This window comes from Panthera pardus, unplaced genomic scaffold (genome assembly GCF_024362965.1).
Source record: "Panthera pardus isolate Hobbes unplaced genomic scaffold, ASM2436296v1 HiC_scaffold_26, whole genome shotgun sequence".
NCBI lineage: Eukaryota > Metazoa > Chordata > Mammalia > Carnivora > Felidae > Panthera > Panthera pardus.
In genome coordinates this window covers 4,210,866-4,228,812 of record NW_026526832.1, presented here as the reverse complement: position 1 = coordinate 4,228,812, position 17,947 = coordinate 4,210,866, and the positions used below count along the sequence as shown (strand labels likewise).

The following is a 17,947-nucleotide window of genomic DNA, read 5'->3' as shown; positions in this document are numbered from 1 at the left end:
ACCGGGGCACCTGCATGGCTCAGTCAGTTAAGCATCCAACTTTGACCCACAGTTCATGAGTTAGAGCCCCCCGTCGGGCTCTGTGCTGACAGCTCAGAGCCTCAAGCCTACTTCGGATTCTGGGTCTCCCTCTCTCTCTACCCCTCCCTCGCTCGTGCTCTGTCTCTCACAAAAAAATAAACAAACAGTAAAAAATTTTGAATTAAAAAAAAAAAAAAGGAACAGAGACTATCAGACATGGACAGTTGATTAAAGGGCAATATTTAGTTTACAATATTTGGCTTACAATTTTTTTTCTAACTTAATGTTTATTTTTGAGAGAGAGAGAGAGAGAGAATGTGAGTGGGGGAGCGACAGAGAGAGACACACAGAATCGGAAGCAGGCTCCAGGCTCTGAGCTGTCAGCCCAGAGTCTGACGTGGAGCTCAAACTCAAACTGTGAGATCATGACCTGAGCCGAAATAGGACCTTCAACCGACTAAGCCACGCAGGCACCCCTGATTTGGAATTCAAAAAAGAGTCTGCTTATTTCTAACTATTTGGCTTATTAAATAAATATGCTATAAAGTAATTAAAACAAGTTATTATATAGGAGATCTAAACTTGCCACAAAGTAAAATAGCATCTTAAATCAATGTGTGCTTAATTAGGCTAAAAATGTCAAAAATACTTTTTGAGGGTTCTTTGGTGTATTTCATTTTTAATACCATAATTTCTTGGAATCTGGGGCCACAGCTGCAGTCTAGGGTCAGCACACAATCTTAAACTGAAAAGTTCCTATGTTTTCAAAAGATACTATAAATAATCATCAATATTGCTTTTATTCTAAAAAGTATTTTATAGGGTTTTGGAAAATCCCACAAGAAATCGCAATTTATGCTATTAACAATCTAACAATATTTATTATACATACTTACTTGAGGAACATTGCTATCAACCCACTTGGAATTTGGTAAAATATCATCCCACAGAATCAGACATCGAGCAAGTGTCTTAAAAATGTAAAGATAAAACTAATCAGAGTAGGCAAAGTTCATACATTAAATAACAATGATAATATTAAATAATGTAAAAATCAGTTCCCAACTGATGGCAATTTTGAAAAAGACAGTACATAATATCAACCTGAGGCTAATCTCGTTAAAATAAATTGAAGATTTAGATTTTAACACAGAAAAAACTAAAATTGAGTTGATTATTATCAAAGTTTATAGGACTTTTTTTAAAAGCAAGTTTTAACTTGCTTCATTAAAGAAAAATCAGAATCTTAGCACTGTCTATAGAACTTAAAGGCTTTCATATGCTAAAAACATACATGTTTAAACACTAAAGAATCAAGGGAAAAATGTAGGCAATTATGTCAGTTACGGTCATTAGTTATACTCTTAATAGTAATGCTGCATCTTAATAATTAAAGAATATAAAATAAAGCAGTAATGAAGCCCCAGACACTTACTGCTTGTTGAATAATGTAATAAGTTGAAATGTCAACTCCTAGTATTACATATCAACATGGCTGTGTTTCCTGGCATTCCTACAAGTTACATTTGGGAAATTTCAAAAGAATACTACCAATTACATACAGGATGGATTAACAGTAAAAGGTCTCCCTTGTAGAAACATCTATAGTCACAAGCTAAACTCGAGAACCCCAAAGACTCCTCATGTTAGCAGAAATAACAAACTACAAAGTACCATACCCTAAGCAAGAGAAATTCCGGTTTCACAAAGTCCAGCAAATACATGGTGTCAGGAGCTCGAAGCCAATCTGCGATAGATCTGGTGGTGGTGGAGATCAGTAAGCATTACTGCTCAAGTAGAGGGCAAAATAATGGGAATCCCAAGACGGATTTCAAACCCTTCTCCCCACTCCATCCCCACCCTGTTTTCCACAATACTTGATACTTTCTAACACAGTATTTGTTATGTATGACTGTCTGTCCCACTATAACATAAGCTTTATGAGCACATATTTTTAGTTTTGTTTTGTTCGTATCTTCAGTACCAAGAAAGCACTGACATACATTATTCATCCAAACAGATGAGTAAGTATCTGTTTTTAGCCACTTTGTTAATTCTGCATACATTCACTTTTTCTAACAGGAGAAATTTATAGCATTGAAAATTCTCTTGAATCTTAGAATATTTTTTAACTTTATTAAAAGACTTAAAATTTAAACTATGGTTTATGTCTTCTACCCACCTTTTCTATGTAAAATGTAAAAGAATAAATGCCAACCGTACACTTTCAAGTGTCAGCACTAATTATTGGGCTTGGAAAGGTAGATGGTGTGATTATTACAAAAGTTCTTGAAATAAACAGAAATCAGTTTTACAAATGGTAACCAAGAATAGAATAATGCTAAATTTTTCTGATTTGACCAATCCTCAAACAACATGCAAAATTAATGAAAAGGAATTTGGGCATCTTTTACTGTCACTGATATCAACTATAAAACAAAAATAAAAATTGGGAATTAAATAAAAATTAAAAAAAACTGTCCCAAGATTATATTGTTTCTAGATAAAAATCTATGCAACTTATAGTACTGGAGAGAATTAAAATCAGGCTAATCTATACAAGGAAAATAAACTCATTAATCTGGTTTTACTACTGAGGTCAGAAAGGAAGCCACACTATCATGGCAAGGGGTGGAGTCAGGGAATGCAATACCTGTTATTGGTTTTTAAGTAGATCATGGCCAAAGCTAGAGTGGCACCTGGACAAGTTACATCAACATTTATGGTATCTCCTTCCTATCAAAAACAAAAAAAATATTCATGTAAAAGAGTTCTGAAATATTACAAATTCTTCTGAATATAAATTCTTCTTCCGGCCTATGCTTAAAATTAACAGATATACAAATGTCATTAAGAAACATACTATTTGCAAATTCACTTCTTAGCTTCCAAAATTTTGATCTGTTGCTTTACTATGGACTTACTTTGATTTGATAACTTGGGGATTTATGCTTCTCCCTGTGCATTCCTGCTTGAAAGCGCCTATGACCTCCAACCATGTACTGATACAGCTGCTCAGGCACATTGAGATCAGACATACCTATCAAATTACTGCCATGCTGGAAAAGGAAATAACAAACACGTGAAAGGAAATCTTATGGAATAAGATCCATAACACATACAAATTGACAAATAAAAGAATGAACTAACTTGAAAGCAGTGTATTTTGTGGGTTTTTTCTAATTAAAATAACGACTACTCATAACTACTACTTAATATTCAAACAAGCTCTTAATTATTCACATTAAGAAATATAACACTTAATATATTTAAGTTAATACTTTCATTTCACAAAATAAAGGCTTTATAATACAGTTAATGATACTAACAAAAGAAATTACTAGATATATAAATGAGACTTGAACTATGAGCACCTGAGTCCTTTCATTACTGTGCCTATGACCTCTTTCAGCAACAATAACTATAAATTTTTTTTTATGTTTATTTTTGACAGAGACAGAGACAGAGCATGAGCGGGGAAGGGGCAGAGAGAGAGGGAGACACAGAATCTGAAACAGGCTCCAGGCTCTGAGCTGTCAGCACAGAACCCGACGCAGGGCTCGAACTCACAGACCACAAGATCACGACCTGAGCCGAAGTCGGATGCTCAACTGACTGAGCCACCCAGGCGCCCCATCAGCAACGATAACTATAATAATAAACTTACTGAACACTTTCTCTGTTCCAGGTACTATTCTGTATGTTTAACATGGATTAACTTACTTAATATAAAAATTCTACCAAATAGCTACCATTTTATAGATGAGGAAAGTGAGGCACCAAGATATTAAGCCCAAGGCTACATAGCTAGTAACTGGCAGGGGTGGATATAAACAAGGATATAAAACAATCCATGGAGTTGCTTAATCAACCGACAATACTGTAGTTAAATGACATAACTCACTCGTCAGGACCAAATCAAGATCCCAATTTCCAGTATGCTGCTTTTCCATTGCACCATCTGCCTCTTTAATTCACGTGTCAAATGTGAAGAATCAAAAACCTAATAGACAGTGAACTTTCCTTATATAATCTAGTTTCAGTATAACACTGTACTAGTGGTTAAGGAACCCACATTCTAGGTGACAGTCATTTAATGAAACGTTTCTGATAATTCTACACTATGTATCATGGATGTGGTTAAAGATGGATCAAAGTGATACTACAATGCCACAAAGCAAATACTATGGTGGCAACATTCTGAGATCCCAGTGAATACCAGGGTGCCAAACAAAGGTCATGGTTTATCTCTAGCAACTACTATAGACTCTTAAAGCTCCCCATCATATACACATTTCCACAATTTTCTTTTTTTTTTTTTTTTTGGTCTGAGGGGGCTACCACTTCATCTTATGTCCTAGATTCTTGGAGATATTTTATTCCCTTAGTTCATTCATGAGCATTTACATCTAAGCCAGGGGGATATAAACCTTAAAGCCCACTTTTTCAATACAATTTCTCTCCCATTTCCAAATCTAGCACTTTGAAAAATATGCAGAAAGAAAAAAGAGCTGAGAATCAGGTTAAGTCAGAGTAAGACAGAGTGGTATTCAGAGTTAAGTACCAAGATCATTTGTCTCAACATGCAGATAATTATTACTGAGGCATGTGAAGGCACAGAGAGGGCTTACCCCCAAGCAAACCATGCCCAGGGCCAAGCCAGCAGCTAAGGAGTAGGACTCTCTGTCAGTGCAGTATTCCATTTCGGGACCTGGGGGCCGTCCTGTAAAAGAAAATAACACAGTTCAAGCTGGCCTCTTAAAATTCTATAAGTCTTAGAATTAACTTTCTAGGAAGTTGCGTAAGAACCATGAATTCAATATAACCTCACTCAGAAAGATACATTACTACAAATGGTATCCACAATTGTCAGTTTACTACAAAATAACGCCCAAAACGGTTCTTTTCATGTACCAATTTGAAAGCAATGACTTTCAGACACTGTGAAACATTGGGTTTTATTAATAAAAAAAAAAAAAAGTTATCAAGAAGTAGAAAAAAATTCTTGAAGGGTGCTCATAAACATTTTAATTTTTAATCTCTTGCATTTTGTTTTTGTTTTGCTATTTCCAATCCACTCATTAGAGGGGGTAAAAAACATGTTCAAATGATAACGATGGACAAGAAGGATGCTATGTTTTTAAGCTAAATACGGGTGGCTAAATAAACGAGGGTGGCTCAGTTGGTTGACTTAGGCTCAGGTCATGATCAAGCAGTTTGTGAGTTCGAGCCCCATATCGGGCTCTGTGCTGACAGCTCAAAGCCTGGAGTCTGCTTCAGATTCTGTGTCTCCCTCTCTCTGCCCCTCCCCTGCACATGCACACATGCTCGCACTCTCTCAAAAATAAACATTAAAAAAAATTTCTTAATGTTTTTAAGCTAAATGTTGTATTTCTAGGCACTTATTTTGAATCTACATAATAGTGAGCCCTACTGTGCCAGAAGTTCTGTGTATGGATCCTAAAAGTTTGGCTGGATACTAAATTTATACGTTTAGGGGCACCTGGGTGGCTCAGTTGGTTAAGCATCCAGCTCTTGATTTCCACCCAGGTCACGATCTTGTGATTCGTTGGTTTGAGCCCCACATCAGGCTCTGCGCTGACAGTGTAGAGCCTGCTTGGGATTCTCTCTCCCACTCTCTCTGCCCCTCACTGACTCGTGCAAGCACATGCATGCATACTCTCTCTCTCTCAAAATAACTAAAACTTAAAAAAAAAAAAAAAAAAGGTACTGAGAGAAAAAAAAAAAAGACCAAAGGTTACCTCATTAAATATGATCTGGAGCTCAACAATGGGCTCACCAAATAAACATGCAAATTAATAATCTGCACACTAATATCAGTCTCAGAAAATATTACTTTTTTTTTAATTAGCACGAGAATATTCTAACAAAAGCTTCTATTTTTCCCTTAATTTTTATGATTTTTACTATCATTTTTACTTTGGCTCCTGCAGAGTGGAAAATGTATGCTTATGAAGACACAGCACTATTAATACCGTACCTATCTCAGCCAACAGGACTTCCGCAGTGTGCCTGTGAGCTGTCCCCTGATATACAAGGCCAATGCCAACCACTGCAGCCACCTGGACATTATGAGGAACATCAAGCTCTGTGGACGTTGGGGGTAAGAGGGCAGGAATGTGAATGCTAAGAAGCCGAGTAATTGACATATCCATGGTGCCCAGTTTAGCAGCAGAAACACCAAGGAGCAGTCCAATGCTTGTCATTTCATGACCCTAAGGTAGAAAGTAGAATGAGATGTAAATCACTACCAAAACAAATATGTAGTCTTAAATACAGTACTGCCTGCCGGTACTTTCAGTAAGCAATTTTACTGACAGGCAGAGTGAGAAGTGACAATACAACAGCAAACTAAACAGACGCAGTTCTTTTCTCTCACAATGCTAGTGCCCTAATGGAGGAAAAAAAAGCGTTGGATTAAAATATACAAATACATTATTTAAAAGGCAGTATACTGAGAAAGCACAAAATAATATGAAATAGTATTTTTAAAAAGCCTAATTTAGATTAGGAGGAGCTGGAGAATTATTAAGAATCTCTGAAGAAGTAAAATTTACAATAGGACCAGAAGGATTAGTACAAATTAGCCAGGAAAAGTAGTGGAAAGGAAGGAAATTAGCTTTAGAAAGTAAGAGAAAATGAGGTCAGGTGAGAGAACAACATGTAAATGGCTCTGATGTGATTCAGAAAATAAACCTTCACATTAACGGTTAAATGACCACAAGATGCCATGACAACTCAATGAGAAACGAATAGTCTTCAGAAAATGGTGCTGTGATCATTGTAGACCACATGCAAAAGAATAAAGTTGGACCCCTTCCTCACATCATTCACAAAAATTAACTCTAAAATGGATCACAGAACTAAATGTAAGAGCTAAAACTATAAAACTCCTGGAAGAAAGCACAGGTATAAATGCAACAGGACCATGGGTTAGGCAATGAAATATGATACCAAAGCACAGCAATTAAAAAAATAGATGAGGCGCGCCTGGATGGCTCAGTCGGTTGGGTGTCCGACTTCAGCTCAGGTCATGATCTCATAGTGTGTGAGTTCGAGCCCTGGGTTGGGCTCTGTGCCGACAGCTCAGAGCCTGGAGCCTGCTTTGGATTCTGTGTCTCCCTCTCTCTCTGCCCCTCCCCTGCTCGCTCTCTCGCTCTCTCTCTCTCTCTCTCAAAAATAAATTTTAAAAAATATTTTAATAAAAAAATTAAAAAGTAGATGAACTGGACTTCATTAAAATTAAAAACTTTTGTGCTTCAAGGATACCATCAGAAAGTGAAAAGTCTGCCCACAGAATAGGAGAAAATTTTTGCAAATCACTTATCTGTTAATGAACTTAGTATCTAGAATATATAAAAAATACAACTTGGTTAAGGCAACCCAATTTTAAAATAAAGGATCTGAACAGACATTTCTCCAAAGAAGACTTACAAATGGTGTATGAACACATGAAAAGATGCTCAACATCATTAGCCATCAGGGAAATGCAAACCAAAACAAGGAGATATTACTTCACACCTACTAGGATGACTACAATTAAAAAGACAGACAAGTGTTGGCAAGAATGCGGAGAAACTAGAATCCTGATGTATTGCCGGTGGGATCGTAAAAAGGTACAGCCACTCTGGGAACAGTTTGGTAGTTCCTCAAATTTAAACAAACATTTACCACATGACCCAGCAATTCTACTCCTAGGAATATATCCAAGAGAAATGAAAACGTACGTCCACACAAAAACATGCATGTGTTTACAGCATCACTAATCATAACACTTAGAAAGTAGAAATAACCCAAATATCCACTAACTGATGAATGGATAAATACAGTATATCCATACAATGGAGTATCTACTGAGCAATAAAAAGAATGAAGTGCTAATACATGATACAACATGAACAAACCTTGAAAACATTATGGTAAGAAAAAGAAGCCAGTCATAAAAGACCACCTATTTTATGATTCCATTTATATGAAAGGTCCAGAATCAGTAAATCCATAGAGACAGAAAGTAGACCTGTGGTTGCCAGAGGCTAGAGGGAAAAGGGAATGGAGTTACTGCTATTGGCTATGAGATTCCTTTATGGACTGATGAACATGTTCCAAAATTAACAACAGTAATGGATATACAATTGTAGACTTTAAATGGGTGAATTTTTATGACATAAAAATGGAAGAGTTCACACCAAGAGAAAGAGTTTGGTTTGCCAAGCTCTGATGTGAAAAAATGTGGTTTATCAAGAAGCTCAAATGGCCAGTCCCTATGGTTGGAATGTGGAGAGCAAGGGGATGAGAGATACAAAGCCAAGTTGGACGAGTGGGATCACATAGACTCCTGGAATGTGTATCAAGAGCAATGCAAAATCTTTAAAAAGTTTTGACACGGGAAGTCTTTAGAAAGATCACTCTGCCTGCTGTGAGAACAATGGATTTAGAGAACAAAAATAAAGAAGAGCAAACAGAACGATTAGGAGCTACTGCAGTGGCCCAGGTGAGGCACAATGCCAGGAGCTGAGAGTCTCACCTTGGTCAAGTAGTCATGGATATTGAGAGTAGCCAGCTTGGTAAGGTGACCATTCAGACCCAGGGCCATGAGAAAGCCAGCATATTCATTGGCTAACTCAGCATGCTTAGGCTTATTATAAACAATCCAAGCTGAGTCGATCTGGGAGGCAGGGGCTATCTTCAGGCCAGCAGCCACACCATTGTGGAAGCTGGCCCAGCTTGTCATGTTGGGAGGCACATCGATGTTTCCACTGTTAAGGTCTACTGTTGTGTTCCGAGGAGGGGCCCGTCCTATTCAGGCAAACGAATTTAAAATTGAGAGAGTAATAATTCATAAATCCGTAATTATTCAATTTAGATTTTTGAAAACAAGATTACCTTTTCTACATTTGAAACCCTTAACCCCATAATAGTTGGAATGATACTAGGTTACTGTGAGTACCTAAACTTTTATACATGTACGTCAAACCTGATTCAAGGTGGAAAAATACTACTTGTTTAAAATAATTCATTATCTGAAACTGGACCACTTTTTTACATCATATATAAAAATAGACTCCAAAGGGTTAAAGACCTAAATGTAAGAAGTGAAACCAAAAAACTCCTAGAAGAGAACATAGGCAGTAATTTCTTTGGTATCAGCCAAAGCAACATTATTCTAACTATGTCACCTAAAGCAAGGGAAACAAAAGCAAAAATAAACTAGTGGGATGACATCAAAATAAAATGCTTTGGTACAGCAAAGGAAACCATCAACAAAACAAAAAGGCAACCTACTGAATGGGAGAAGATCTTTGAAAATCATATATCTAATAAGGGGTTAATATTCAACTTCTACAAGTCAACATCAAAAAAAAAAATCTAATTAAAAATGGGCAGAGATTCTGAATAGACATCTTTCCAAAGAAGACATACAGATGGCTAACATATATGAGAAGACATTCAACATCACCAATCATCTGGGAAATGCAAATCAAACCCACAGTGAAATATCACTTTACACCTATCAGAATGGTTAGAATCAAAAAGACAAGAATTAACAAATGTTAACAACGATGTGGAGAAAAAGGAACCCTTGTGCACTGTCAGTGAGAATATAAATGTGGAAAACACTATGGAAGTTCCTCAAAAATTTAAAAACAGAAATACCATTTAATCCAGTAATTCCACTACTGGGTATTCACTACCCCTCAAAAACAAAAGCATTAATTTGAAAAGATACATTCACCCCTATGCTTACTATAGTATTATGTACAATAGCCAAAATATGAAAGCAGCCCAAGCATCCATCAACAAATGAATAAAGATGTAGCATGGGCACGCACATACACACATACACACACAAAGACGCACGCACGCACACACAAACACACACACACACACACACACACACAGAGGAATTTTGCTCAGCCATTAAAAGGTATGAGATCTTGCCATTTACAACAACATGAATGAACCTAGAAGGTATTACGCTAAGTGAAGTAAGTCAAACAGCTAAAGACAAATACTATATAATCTCACTTATATGTGGAATCTAAAAAACAAAAGAAATGAATAAACAAAGAGCAGAATCAGACCTATAAATACAGAGAATAAAGTGATGATTACTAGAAAGGAGGGGAATAGGGCAATGGCCAAAATGGGTGAAGGAGAGTGGGAAGGAGATACAGGCTTCCAGTTATATAATGAGTAAGTCACAGAAATAAAAGGTGCAGCATTGGGAATATAGTCAATGGCATTATAACAACATTCTATGGTGACAGATGGTACCTATACTTGTGGTGAGGATAACACAGAGTTATTGAATCACTACGCTGTACACCTGAAACTAATGTAACATTATGTGTCAACTCTACCCCCCCAAAATAATAATAATTACTTTAAAAACAAAATAATTCATCATCCTTTTGCTAAAATACATGGGGCTAAAATCAGATAACTGATGCCAATTTAACTTTAATCAGATCTGATTAGGATACCTACTGCTTTGAAATTTTTCTTTCAAACAGAAAAAGCTTATTAAAAAATAAAATAAAAATAAAGAGGCACCTGGGTGGCTTAAGGGTCTGACTCTTGATTTCAGCTCAGGTCACAATCTCATAGTTCGTGAGTTTGAGGCCCACATCGGGCTCCACGCTGACAACGCAGATCCAGCTCAGGATTGTCTCCCTCTCCCTCTGCCCCTTCACAACATGCTCACACATACATGTTCTCTTTCTCTCTCTCAAAATAAATAAATGGAAAAAAAAAAAAGTTCTAGGCGGTCCCTGGATGGCTCAGTTGGTTAAGCATCTGACTTCGGATCAGGTCATGATCTTGCAGTTTGTGAGTCAGCCCCGCATCGGGCTCTGTGCTGACAGCTGAGAGCCTCGAGTCTGTTTCGGATTCTGTGTCTCCCTTTCTTTCTCTGCCCCTCCTCCGCTCACTCTCCGTCTCTCAAAAATAAACAAACATTAAAAAAAAAAAAACAGGTCTAAAAAATAATAAAATGGGGCGCCTGGGTGGCTCAGTCAGTTAAGAATCCATATGACTTTGGCTCAGGTCATGATCTCACGGTTCGTGAGTTTGGGCCCTCCGTCGGGCTCTGTGCTGACAGCTCAGAGCCTGGAGCCTGCTTCAGATTCTTTGTCTCCTCTCTCTACCTCTTCCGGGCTTGCATTCTGTCTCTCTCTCTCTCTCAAAAAGTAAACATTAAAAGAAATTTATAAAATTAAAAATTAAAAAATAATAAAATGGAGACTAACATTAAAGTTAAGCTAGATGAATAATAAACTCTAACCTGTGATTGATGACACTGATGTTAATTCTAAATATGCATCCTACATTTTTCTCTGGACATTAAAGAAAAATAGATTCTAAAAAGAGATAAGGACCTTTAAAAAGAGACAAGAACCTTTAAAGTTTGCTCTCTTATCAATACATGTTTATCTCTCTATAAGTATCTAATTTTGCAATTGTTAAAGACGCCAAGTTGCAATCAGATAGTACAATAAAAAGTATAATTTTATAGACTCAAGTTACCCAGTGAACCATAAAGAGTATTTGCTGAATTAAATTTTATGGTCAATATGTTTAAGAACAATGTAAATTATGGGGTGCCTGGGTGGCTCAGTTGGTTAAGCATCCAACTTCAGCTCAGGTCATGATCTTGCAGTTTGTGAGTTTGAGCTGCAAGGGCTCTGTGCTGACAGCTCAGAGCCTAGAGCCTGCTTCGGATTCTGTGTCTCCCTCTCTCTACACCTCCCCTGCTCACCCTCTGCCTCTCTCTCAAAAATAAACATGGGGCGCCTGGGTGGCTCAGTCGGTTAAGCAGCCGACTTTGGCTCAGGTCATGATCTCGCGGTCCGTGAGTTCGAGCCCCGCGTCGGGCTCTGTGCTGACAGCTCAGAGCCTGGAGCCTGTTTCGGATTCTGTGTCTCCCTCTCTCTGACCCTCCCCCGTTCATGCTTTGTCTCTCTCTGTCTCAAAAATAAAAACGTTAAAAAAATAAATAAATAAATAAATAAACATTAAAACAAATAAATTTAAAAAAGTGTTCATGATGCTATGCTCTCTTAGAATTCGAGTCTTTTGGTTTTGATCTACACTGTGTACTGGCAAATACAAATTCTTTTTATATCTTTAATATTCTGTATTAATTAAGTCACGCCATGGATGAATGTTTAAGTATTCCAAATATTGCACAAAATTGCACAGTTCACTACACATTTGAAAATATGGTTTTAAAGGAGTTCTGAAGTTATGTAAAATAAATTTCAAATAGATGCATAATGTCTTAATTGGAGTTGGTATACATATACATACACACAAAGTAAAATATGTTTGTTTTACTTTGCGTACCTAAGAGCTAACTCAAATGCTGGTGCATGACAGCACCACACAGGGTGACAAGTTCATGAAGTATACTTCTACTTTCTCAAAAGGCAGAAAGATTAATAATGAAAAAACTCACTTTCTAAGACAATCATCATATGCATAAGACAGAGTATTTACACACAAGAGAAAATGACAGGCAAAGGCTAAAACAAATTTTCTTCAATAAGAATAACAACACACAAAAACACAAATAGGGTGTAACAGTGTGAGTTAAGGAGCTATTTATTCTAAGAAAGTATCTTTTCCTAAATTAACTTATTATTAAAACAAGGTAATAAGTTTTTTGGGGGGGAAGAGCTTGTCAAAATGGCTAAATAAAAGTTTGGATGAATGTCAGAACATGCAAATTTGAATATACAAATTTAATTAAATGTATTCAGAAAACAAAAAAGATGATTCATGTATTTATATTTTAACACCCACCCAAGCATCACTGCCCAGATTTAATACATTTTAACATTTGCCAACTTTGCATGAGATTATTTTCTTTTTAACCCAAATTCTTTATATGAAAACCTTCAAACAGTTGAAAGATTAATAGAATGAACACCTATATACCCTGTTCTCTAAGATTCAGTAATTAGTCAAATTTTGCCATACTGCTTCATCTCTAAGAGGGAGAACAACTCAAATACTGAAGGTAATTCTGCTTGCTGTATCTCTAAATAAGATTAGGGCTCCAGAACAGATATAATAAGATGAAAATGTGTTCTTCTCTCATTTTCCGTATGCTACTAAATGTGCAAGATCTCCACATATCTAAGTGGGACCCTGGATTTTATTAAATTGTGCAACTTAAAACACTGTGGAATTATATTTCCATATATTATATATATTACTGCATGTATAATAGATGTATTTTGTAGAGGTCTCATGAAACCACACATATTATAGTTCAGGAATTTTCAATGATAATTTCAATGTACACAACCAGCACCTTGAGAACATATTCAAACTAGCATTAGGTGAGCATGCACTATAAAACCCACTGTAACCCATAATATTGAGAAATGAACACACTTCCATCTCACAGAAGTAAAAATCCACACAACCAACCAGAAAGGTAATTTAACAATATGTTATATCAAAGCTTTAAAATCTTGCTGTCCTAGGAATTCCACTTTTAAAGCAATTAAACTAAATGACTACACCCTCCTGACAACATGTTTATAATAGCAAAAAAAAATGATAACTTCCAACAAAACCAGGTTGTTTACATAAACTATATTCCATTAAATAAAATACTCTGGAGCAAACAAAAAATCAAGTTGTTGATTAAAAACGTGTATACAAATACCTACCTACCTACACATATACACAATATAATTGTACACCTATGTTTGGTAGGTATGAAAGGATTCTCCCTCTACAGTAACTTTTAAAACAATTTCTAAAACAGATTCAAATTTGCTGATAATTAAGCACATATAAAATTATAAAATAGAAAAAAAACTGAGAACCATACATACCAAAATGTTAACACCAGTGAACCCTACCAAGTGAGACTACTGTACTTGACCATTTACATATTCTACTTTAAGAGTATTTAAAGTTCAATAACCTCACCATTATCAGTATCTTTCTAAACTTTCCCAAGTGCCTTTTTATATCATGAAATGGTTTCATTAAAAGCAAAACTTAGTAACAGGCTCCATGCTACGTCCCTCAATGTTTACTGTGCTTTGCTATTTGAGCTTTGACAACCACTAGAGTAGCTATTAATAATATATGAAATCACTGGGGATAGAAAGAACACTTCTTTGGTTTTAACTAAAACAATTCAACAACGCCACTAAAAATAATACTTAATCATTTTCCTTTCTTGCTGAGCACAGAATTTAACATACCAGTCAAATTCAATTTAGGAATAGGCAGTGGTTCCGTTGGAACAGGATGGTATGAAAACAAGGTAAACATTCCTCGTCCTACGGGAAGGGCCATAGTTCGCTGACACAACTGGAGCAATCTATAATTAAAATCAAAACCAACATGTGAAAAACCTTTAAGCAAAAAGAAACTGGAATGTAATCTGTAGGAAAGTATTCCAAAAGAAGAAGTGCTGGTAAGATGAAATCACATCAAAGTAAATCCAAACAAAGATGTGATCCAAACGTGGTTATTCTCATTTTAATACTCTGTTCCCCTTAGAAATTCTAAGAGAGAGATACATTTCCTTTCTTTTCATATTTGCTTTAAGTGAAAACCAGATGGGCTATAAATCAAGCCAACCCTCCCTGGACATCCACAAAGAGAAATGTAAAATTCCACTCTGATGCTAACCTGCTCAAAGGAAAATGTTGTATGTTTTGGGTTTCCTCGTTTTGTTATTTTCAGACTAACTGCATCCACTACATCTCTGGGATCCTCCTCCCATCCTTTCTGCCACCAAAGCCTGAGTAGTGCTACCTCTGTGGCCTGTACACAGGAAAGAAACTCCCTATATTGGAAGCCAGTGGATTTCATAGTGTCTCCAGGGAAAAAATAATTAGTTTCACTTACATGATGGCCAAGATTTATAGGATTAATAGCATTATAAATCAGTTATATTCAAGGTTAAAATGGCTTCAGTGGGCTCTAGTTTGAAACTAATACACCACTCTTGTTTCTGTATTAAATCCTGTTCCATGTAGCCCCTTAAAAAGAAAAATCAAACAGAAATTGTGGAAGTAGGGGCATTTATAATCAGGAAAAAAACACTTAACACAAGTTATATCTGAAGACACAAAAAAATCCCTTCAGAGGCTTTTTCTCTGCAGACAAAGCTATTCATAAGCACGTTCTCTAACTGTATACACATACAGCTTTTCTAATTTTTTGGTGAGGAAAATTTGCTGTCCTAAGATTCTTTAGGAACAATGCCCCACGTTAATTTAGAATCAGAAAAATTCAAGGCAATCCCATAGAATGTTTTTAGCAGAAACCTTAAATATAATCCACAAAACTGTGATAACGAAAACAATACTGTAATCCTTTCTATTTAAGATGTCACTGATTACAAGACGCATCACTATTTCATGAAGCACTAAAAAAATATTGCCAATTAAACTATAATACCTCTTGACTGAAAAACATATTCTGATTTCAGAGATATTAAAAGGTAAAAAAAAAAAAAAAAATTAGCATCGTATCAATGAACTCAGTTAATAATCATGGCTAACTGCATTCAGCTTTACTACATACTGGACAGTGTTCTAACCACTATGTAGAAATAACTCACTGTACACACAGAGCAACCTTGTGATGTACGAATGCTACAATTATGCCTATTCTTATAGTTGAGGCAACAAGAAGTAATTCATCCAAAGATACCCAGCGGATAGTGGCCAACCTAGGCTTTCACACAACTTCTCTGTCACTCAATCTCCTCTATTACCTAGGTATATATGGAGAGGAAAGTGTGAGAGGAAGATTATGACTAATTCAGATCTTCAGCACCCTGAGGCTAAGTGTGGATGGTCCTTCCCCTTAAAGCAGTACCACAGTAAGCAAAGTTAAGGAGAACCAGAAAATCATAGTGGAAAAATTACAGAGGATAGATACAAGGCAGGTTAACAGGACAGGAAAGAATTTTAAAATATAAGTGGAATTGTCCCAAGGCAATAACCCTGAAATGTCACAGAATGGGTACTACTGAGTCTTACAATTACCAACAGAAATAATGTATGTTAGAGAATGGCAGCAGAGAAGTTTCAGAGAGTATTACTGATCAGATCAGAAAAAAACTTACTGGTATAAGTTTAAACTACACTAAAAACTTTATATTAAGCAAAATGGTCTTAGAGTCACCTTTTCTAAATAGCACATAGCTATATTTCGAGAGGAGGGTCACTTATGTCATCAGATACTCTTACGTTTCAAATACTTTGAAAAAATGTTATGGTTTACCAACTTTGAACAAAAACTTAAAATACATGGTACTTTTAACTCCGAAGTATCTTTTTAGGGTTTTAAAGCACAAAAAAACATTGACAAGAGGGGCGCCTGGGTGGTTTAGTCCATTAAGTGTCTGACTCTTGATCTCAGCTCAGGTCATGATTTCATGATTCGTGGGATTGAGCCCCGCGTCATGCTCTGCTCTGACAGTGCAACCCCTGCTTGGGATTCTCTCTCTGCCTCTCCCCCATGTGCGCACTTTCTCTCTCTCAAAATAAATACATAAACATTAAAAAAAAAAAAAAAAAAAAAACACCGACAAGTGATAATGACATGTTTCCTTTACCTGTTTTCTTTTTCCTCAATAAACTCATGGTCACTGAGTTCTGGATACTGTACTACATTGACACGGACAGGATGCGCACTTTGAAGAAGTCTTCGCACGTCCTGCACCCTTAAATCTTCACTCCATATTAATGACATAACTTCCTGATTCATGTCATTCATGCCATCATCTTCCTCCTCAGTTTCTGTTCCTGAAGGAACATCTGATGAGAGCACCTGAGTAACAGACTTGGTTGTAATAATTTAAAAACCAACCACCATGCACTCACTGAATACAAAGATATATAGGATGATGCACTATGACTCTATCAGTACAGAGAACAAAGCTGGTTTGGGTACCCAGTGTATACTGGGACTTCAATCTAGAAGTCTTTTTTAAAAGTACAATCATATTGCTCACTTGGGAAAATTCTTTATTGAGCTAAGGGAAAAAACATTAGATTTAGGACAATAGTCAGCTGATTCCATTAGAGAAACATTCTAATTAAATAATAAAAATATAACTATATCCTAAATGTTCTAAAAAGGAAACAAATTACTAGAAGTGGAATATGAAACCCACTCACTATTACTGAAGAACCCAGGCTAACTTAAATAATATCTTTGACTAATATAAGCAGAAGAAAACAACCTGGAAGGGTATATACCAAAGACTGGAGAAAGTTAACAGTACTTTCTTACTTTAGTACTTTAAAATGGATCATAATTGATTTTCACTTTTTTATAAGGATGTTTCTTAATTGGATTTCTTAATCAGACTGCAGCAAAACAAGTGAGAAGGGTTAATCCCTTGATTATCATTCTTTCTCAGAAGCTCAGCATGTGCTTTCATGAGCCTTCCCCATCCAAATAATTCAATCACACTTCAACCTAGGTATGAATAGCATGAAATCTTCTCATTTTCTCTCAAGGATTTTATACTCCTTTAACAAAAAATTAATTCCATTTAAAATGCTAATGTTTTATGACATTTAATATGGAAGCAACATTAGCTGGAAAAAAAATAATAGATATGATTAACCAATCCTTCTTACTTAGTTCATAAATATTCATTATGGTTCCTATGGAATATCTAATTTTGAAAAAAACTATATTCTAATGGATGAGTTTGCTATAAAGTATAGACTCAAATAGCCAATGCACTGAAAATAGAAGAGTTATAAAAGGTAGCCTCAAATAACTGAACAAATTGAATTTAGACAGAATTACTTAAAATCACACCTAAATACAAATCAAAGATTATCAATATCATTCGGTTTTAGTGCTGATGTTAAACTGCTCTCATAATAGTAACAAAACAAGTCTA

At 36.0% G+C, this 17,947-nt stretch overlaps 1 protein-coding gene across 4 annotated transcripts in view; it reads right to left on the bottom strand.

Moving 5' to 3' along the window:
• The window catches only part of ANAPC1 (anaphase promoting complex subunit 1), a 96,665-nt gene that overhangs the window by 30,774 nt on the left and 47,944 nt on the right, over positions 1 to 17,947 (bottom strand). For all 4 annotated transcript variants that reach the window (XM_019445262.2, XM_053890952.1, XM_053890951.1 and 1 more), the window contains 9 exons: positions 16,643 to 16,857; positions 14,271 to 14,389; positions 8,567 to 8,838; positions 6,023 to 6,257; positions 4,653 to 4,744; positions 2,946 to 3,080; positions 2,675 to 2,757; positions 1,701 to 1,779; positions 918 to 992 (listed from right to left, as the gene is read on the bottom strand). In XM_019445262.2, coding sequence (XP_019300807.2) covers positions 918 to 992; positions 1,701 to 1,779; positions 2,675 to 2,757; positions 2,946 to 3,080; positions 4,653 to 4,744; positions 6,023 to 6,257; positions 8,567 to 8,838; positions 14,271 to 14,389; positions 16,643 to 16,857 — 1,305 coding nt within the window. The remainder of the gene's footprint in view (positions 1 to 917; positions 993 to 1,700; positions 1,780 to 2,674; positions 2,758 to 2,945; positions 3,081 to 4,652; positions 4,745 to 6,022; positions 6,258 to 8,566; positions 8,839 to 14,270; positions 14,390 to 16,642; positions 16,858 to 17,947) is intronic.